The sequence below is a fragment of the Rhagoletis zephyria genome, unplaced genomic scaffold (genome assembly GCF_001687245.7).
Source record: "Rhagoletis zephyria isolate East Lansing unplaced genomic scaffold, Rhagoletis_zephyria_1.1 Rzeph_scaffold_00613, whole genome shotgun sequence".
Taxonomy (NCBI): domain Eukaryota; kingdom Metazoa; phylum Arthropoda; class Insecta; order Diptera; family Tephritidae; genus Rhagoletis; species Rhagoletis zephyria.
Window position 1 is genome coordinate 138304 of NW_016157697.1, and position 7077 is coordinate 145380.

At 37.3% G+C, this 7077-nt stretch overlaps 2 protein-coding genes across 5 annotated transcripts in view; one reads left to right on the top strand and one right to left on the bottom strand.

The window, feature by feature from the left end:
• The window catches only part of sad (Cytochrome P450 family protein sad), a 34284-nt gene extending 32253 nt beyond the window's left edge, over positions 1–2031 (bottom strand). Inside the window, exon 1 of the mRNA XM_017613123.1 lies at positions 1360–2031. Coding sequence (XP_017468612.1) covers positions 1360–1694 — 335 coding nt within the window. The 5' untranslated portion in view covers positions 1695–2031. The remainder of the gene's footprint in view (positions 1–1359) is intronic.
• Positions 1–7077, top strand: part of LOC108360710 (probable multidrug resistance-associated protein lethal(2)03659) — an 87231-nt gene that overhangs the window by 31164 nt on the left and 48990 nt on the right. The window lies entirely within an intron of this gene.

Here is a 7077-nt window from a genome sequence, read left to right on the forward strand (position 1 = left end):
TTGTTGTTTTTTTATGTATGTTACCGCATAACTTTGGACCACGTTAGCCGATTTCGATAATTCCTTTTGCATCGGAAAGGTAGTGTCTCAGAGGTGATACTAATCTGTTGTTATTTTACAATATAAAATTGTTTAATTTTAAGAACTAAAAAATTAATATTAATGTACCTAATTCTTAATGAAACCCAATAAACAAGTGAATTTAGAATAAAAAAAACTATGCGGAGCTAATTTCAGCAGATCGGGTTCGGTTTCGGTTTTGGCCGAACTTCAAAGAAATAACCGAGCGTTTGGGTTGGGTTTCGGTTTCGGCCAAAAAATCGAGTTCGGTCGGACAATACAAGTAACACAAACATGATTTCTGCTGTAAAGCTTTTAACTAGCTACGTATTTATAACAGTTTCCGTTGTTAAACAAAAATAATTTGTAATGAATTTACCAGTCTCTGTTTTTGTGATTTATTTAACGATTTTAGTTGAAACATTTTAGCCATTTTTTCTTTTACCAATTTAGCCAGTAGGCCCAAAAAGTTCTGGAAACATCGCATAAAATTTCTATTCTTCGCATAGAATTTGTATTCTTAGTTCAGTCAAATTAGACTAGAGAAGTTAATTTCAATAACCGGAACAAATGAAATATATTCATACACATATGTATATTTTTCATACGAATTTCGGGATTTCTCTGAGGTTTTTCAAGTTTTTGGGAATATCCCTTACATTCGTAATATGTTAATATGGCATGTGAAGCACCACTTGTACATATGTACATATACTTAGTATTTATATTTACATTGTTCATATCGCACACCATCTTCAAAAGAGTCAAAACTCAAAATTAAACGTTTTTCAGAAAATGCGAAAAACTATTTCTTAGCACATGATAATCATATAGCCAAGGACGACTTTACCTTAGATTTTTTTTAAACAAATTATAACAAAAATTTGCTCCAGCTGAAAGGTAAAGAAAAGCTGTGCACATTTTTAGCGCATAATCTGAAAAATGCCAAATTTTGAGTTGTCACTCTTTTGAAGACGGTGTGCCATATATACATATGTATACTTATTCACTTGTTCCTTGATGTCATAGCTTATGCAACTTTATGCGATTCTAAATGGAGCTTTCATTCAGCTTCAACACCTTTTATTTATATTCAACTTTTTGAACGTGTGTTTTTTTTTTTCTTTTTGTAAATTTCAGAAACTCAACACCAAAAATTCCAATTGAATATCCGCATTCGCTTAGTCACTTGTAGCCAAAAGAAATAACAAAAAAAAAAAATAAAAATAATGAAGACACTAAAAACAACTCAAGCAAGCGCACTCAATTATGAAACACGATAAACATCAACACACTCACTGTTGTCCACCGCCGGCGGCAACTAGATCCCAAAACGTGCCTATTAATGGCAATCCTTTCGGCCTTGGCAATTTTCGCAACGCTGCTTTCTCATCTTTCGCCTTCTGCGGCCAGGCCTCCGTCGTCATGCAGGGTGGTAATGGTGGCGGTGTTGCAGATTTTGCTGCTGTTGTTGTGGGTGCTGCTGCTGCATGGGACGTAAACGCTTTTGATTGCAGTGCTGGGCATTGTTCGCCGTTCAGCTGATATTTGTGAGACTTGTCGAAGATTAGTGTCAGCCGTAGCCAGAAGGTGCGCAAAGCGCTTAATAGCACCGTAGACAATGAATTCAGCATTGCAGCGCGGGCGTGTGTGTGTGTGTGTGTGTGTGTATTGAATTCGAGTGACAATTGCAATTTTTGTGCTAGCACTAGCTCAGCACTGCTGTCGTTGTCGTCTCGCCAACGCCGCTGACAGTAGGCTGGATATGCTGATGTGCTGAAATATGCTGCTGATGGTTGAAGTTGGAGTGAGGCGAGCGCTTATGGTGTGATGTCTCTTCAGTGCGTGTGTGCGCGCGCGCGTGTGTGTGTGTGCGCCTGTGTAATGCAATGCAAATGCTGTTTCGGCAAAAACTTTAAAAAGCGCACTTTTTTATATAAAATTCTTTTACTTTTTTTCTGCTACTGATTTTTGGTGTATTATTTTTATTTTTTGTTTTTGTTACGATTGCCATGCGCCGTATGCTTGTTGTTGTTGTGAAAAAAGTTAAACAGCGTAATTTTGAATTTTTAGGGGCGAATAAAATTGCATTGGTTGGTGAAAAATAAGTAGTTCCTCCTTATGCAGCAGGCGAGTAGGGCTCGTTTTAATCAATTTCAAATAGGTAATTAGCCCACGGCCAGGTATATAGTCCGAGCCGGGGTTGGCGTTTAAATTTGGGCGAAAAAATTATGTACCACAAAAAAAATCAACAAAAGCAACTATTGCGGCCAATAAATTATACCACATTTAAAACGCGAGCATGGACACAGGTAATTCTTGAGTTGACTATTATCCAACAAAAAAAGAACAAACTCTTTCAATGGAAGAAATTAGACACAAGTAAAATATATTCTTCTTTTTTTTTGTATGTAGCACATCCACGCCGGCTTCGCTTACGTATGCCTACAGAGTTGTATATATATATATATATATATATCAAATACGCGCGAACACCGCCAAAATGTCTTACTTATTTCTTCTACGATTATGAAGTTGTTAGTCGTTAAGTTCTTGACGCGTTCACCGTTCGCGGTCATCTGAAACCAATCGAGCAGCTGTGGCGCATGTTAAAGGGGAAGCCAAAGCCAAAGCCAAAGCTAAACCAAAAATCAACCAACCAACCAAAATCAAAGCCGCAGCAGCAGCAACAGCAGCAGCAGCAAACTGCACAGAGCAGCGTAAATGACAGTCCGTGCCGAGTTCGAAATCAAATTCGAGACTCAAATTCAAATCCATTTCACACACAGTTGTTAGGGATGTAAATTTTGCGGAGCAACATCGATACATCGATGTTTCGATACATCTGAGAAATCGGCAGAAAAAAATCCACTATATATATAAATCGATAGTTATTGGCGTTTTACAATTTGTTAGGCACTATTGCGAATAAGGGAAATATTTTTCAATCTCAACCAATGCTGTATTCGGTAATGCAGTTAGAGAATGGCGTACCGGTAACCAATATTTCAGAAAGATTTTGGTGCCCAATACTTCTTCTTCGGTACCCAATACCGATTCTATGTGTACATACATATAATAAATCTTCGCCATAGTAAATATTTCAAGTTAAGAAATAGAAACTATTGCTATTTGATGTTTGATAAATGATATCGCCTTAAAAAAATGCGACGTATTCTTAGTCAAAATAAAGCCGACACTAAAGTTAGTTTCAGCTTCTTGGCACAATTTTCAATAGAATATCTGTAAAAAAGCAGTATCGACTTTATTTCGACTGTGAATATGTTTCAAAATTAGTACGATTAAGACGACGCTTTCCCAAAAGTTGAACAATTTGTACTGAACAATGTGGCAGCCACATATCAAAAATATTTCCGTCGCAAACCAAATTATCATTTTATCAGTTTTCACATTCGTACATCTAAAATTCAAGAAAAGATAACATCGTCCGATTAATCTAGAAAAGAAATTTCAAATTAGGAATAGTTTCCCTTTAAAAGCTCCATTAGACCTGCATTCGGGTTTTGATAGGCTAGGCTCCCCTGACAAGCTTTTATTCCATGTCTTTGTTCTAATATGCGTTCGTACTGGAAGCCTAAACATTTCGGTACCGAGTATCGAAAGTATTGGATACTTGTTAAATCGGTACCGAGTATCGATCAATACTTAAAAGCAGGGACGTGAACCGGACGAAAAATTCGGTCGGTTCGGTTCAGCGGTTCGAACCGTTTTTGCACTTTTGGATTGGTTCGTCAAATCGGGTTTTTTGGCATTTGAACTGGGGTTTCGGTTCGGTTGAACGGTTCGAAAAACAAAAAAGTAACACGCAAATGAGATGGGTTGTCTTTACATTTGATATTATCACATGGTAAACAAACATGGTAGGAATTACCATATTTAACAAAATGAAAAAATTGCGTACATTTATCTATTGAAAATTAGTTGAAACGAACCTTTAAACCTTCAGGGAAAATAGTTCGGTTTTCGTTTCGGATCAAACATTTGTGGAGAATTTCGGTTCGGTCAACGGTTCAATTAATTAATAGAAAAAACCGGAGTTCCGGTTCAAAACCGGTTCACGCCCCTGCTTAAAAGTATCGACCCAGAACAACACTACCAAATAGTATTTAATTAACCTTCCTCTATCCTTCCTATAATTATTTACAAATTTGAGACAAGTAAGGTGTAATATGAATCCAAAGGAAGTCTAAAGCTGGGATCCCATCTATCGTGCTTGATTGATACACAATTAAAAGATTTGTACAACTACTTTTCGAGTGGTCCCATTATCGTTGCATATTGTGACAATCTTTTTCGGTGCATATCGGCCAAATTTAATATGCGACGATAATCGGTACAATATGATATCACACTATCGAGCTTGATTATTAATAACAATAAACAAATTGTCAACTTTGATCGGAGCATGAGTGCCGGATAAAAATCGCCGCATTATCAATTTTGGTTGCTTATAGTCAGCACAATTTCGGCTCAGATTGCCGCAATATCGGTTCATGAAATACGCTGAAAATTGGCTTAAGTCATACTAAATTCGATGTTTAAAACATAGTTGAAACTGACATCGATGTAACGCTAATTTTGCGAAATTAAAAAAAAAAATTTCGAATTTGGAACCGATATTATTATCGATATTTCAAAAACATCGATCGATGCATCGCTTGCATTCCTAACAGTTGTGCGTAGAGCGAAGTTTCGATGCTAACGCGGCGCTACAAAAAAACGAGGATAAAACCTTTAAGTGAGTAAGAAATGTACATACATACATACGTACACTAGCATGTGTGCAACTACAAGCATACACACATACATACATATGTACATATGTGCGGACAATGATTATCAACACTATGATACCACTAATGATCGTTATCGTAGGCATATCAATGGCGATCGCTTGATGGCGAAGACAGTAGAAATGGAAAATGTGTTTAAAGTAAAAGATAAAAACAAATGTAAAACAAACAAAAATGACGAATGGTCAATGTTTTGGTTACGCATCGAATGTGATGAAATCCTAAGTCCAGACTTGTGAACATAGAATAATCATGCCACCTATTTTGCGCGGCGGCAGCAACAACAATAACGACGTACACTTATCCACAATATAGGTACATGGAATTACCTTGGTAGGCGAAATAATAATGTACACGAATAAAGAAAGTGGATAAAAACAAAAAACGTCGTAGTAGAAATGCTTTGCTGCTTGCGATTAAAGTATTGAATGCCTATATATACCCTGCCGGAAAAGGGACTAGTACCGAACTGGTTCTGTGCTAGCAATTGGCGAATTTAACACTGCGATGTTCCGAACTAGACCCAAATTCTATGGTTCCGAACAAGTTCTAAAATCGACAGACGAAAGAAAAAAGTAGCATGATATTTCAATCTTTTCGATTCTTCCGTGTGTACGATTTTAAATTATTTTCAAAGAAATGTGTTTTCAATTTGAAATTAAATTTGTTTGAATGAATGTAAGAAGTGTACGTTTACATACCTTTGGCTGTAGTTGAGTTTGAAGAGGTGCTTGTTGTTATTGGTTAGATTCCAGACGGCCCCAAGATGTTAAAATGTTAATACAAATTTTCTTTTGCATTATCAAACTATGAAAAAGCATCTGCGAAGTGTAAAAAGAAAGCGTATTCGAACGAAAAAGCCGCCAAACAAATAACTAAGTAAAGTAAACAAGCCACCAGCTGTAGCCCTTTTTCGATATTTCCGAACTAGTTCTAAATTCGGCACCGTAGATATAGATTTCTGATGAAAAAAGGGAAATAAAATAGATTTCTAAAAGTACTACATTTCGCGGATTTTGGACTAGTGGCGATCTACTTACTATCGGGCTGGTTCGTTTTTTGCGATAAAAGATCTGGTACGGTTTCCCTGCAGGGTAATAGTGCATACGCATATACATACATATGCATGTACATGCATTTGTGTTTATACAGGTAAACAGATACATTTATGCACGCATGTTGTAAGAGTTCTTGACTTTTTAATTTATTCAATATTTTGCTTACTTGTTGCTAATAGCTACAGTAATAATTCGATAATTGGCAATATTGATTTGTATTTTTTGATTTCAAAGGCGGTCAAGGCCGTCGAGCTACTTAATAATTACCGCAATATTACGCCTTGTTGCCTTCTTGCTGCTGATGCTCAACTGCAGTAAAATTTTTATATTGCATTTTATTAGCTGTTAATGGGCAACGGATAGGCGAAAGTTTCGTGTGATTTAGGCAGACTCGCCCAAATTTTCTTCACCAGGAAATACAAGGTTCCGATAGTAGCACCTGATTTTGAAGGAGAGGGCGAAGAAGACTTCCGTGGTATTCTATGCGTGCAAAAAGATGCTGGGCTGAACCTGGGGCTAGTCGCCTTCTCTTGCTCACTGGATCTTCACCGCGATAGTCAAGCCGATACTGCCGAAGGCTGACGTGAGGGCATGAGCAGTGCTGGCTTGGCGAATGTCTATACAGATGGATCGAAGCTTAGCCTCAACAAATCTTATAAGCCGCCAAACTTGCAGTTATTGGCCATAAGTTGGGCGGAGCTACTGAACAGCACTCCAGAAAACAAGCGGGTGAATCTCTATATAGACAGTCAGGCTACAATAATGGCGCTACTATCCCACATCACTTCGTCTAGAAGTGTGGCGGAGTGAAGAGCAGTTCTGAACATAAGAAGGCGTGGAGCAAAACGCAAGGCTGCAAGTTGTCCAGGGTTATGTGCAGAGAGTATGACATGAAGCTCACGAAGTTTGTCCTTTTCCTCATGAGGGAGGAGGCTAGGCTACTGGTGAGTGTTCTAGGATACAACAAGTTGTTCCGGTTTGCCAAAAGAACTATGTCGTTCTTCAACATTGTTCCTGGTTCGCAGTGGTTAGCTAAAGATAATGATAATGATAAAGATAAAGATAAAGATAAAGATAAAGATAAAGATAAAGATAAAGATAAAGATAAAGATAAAGATAAAGATAAAGATAAAGATAAAGATAAA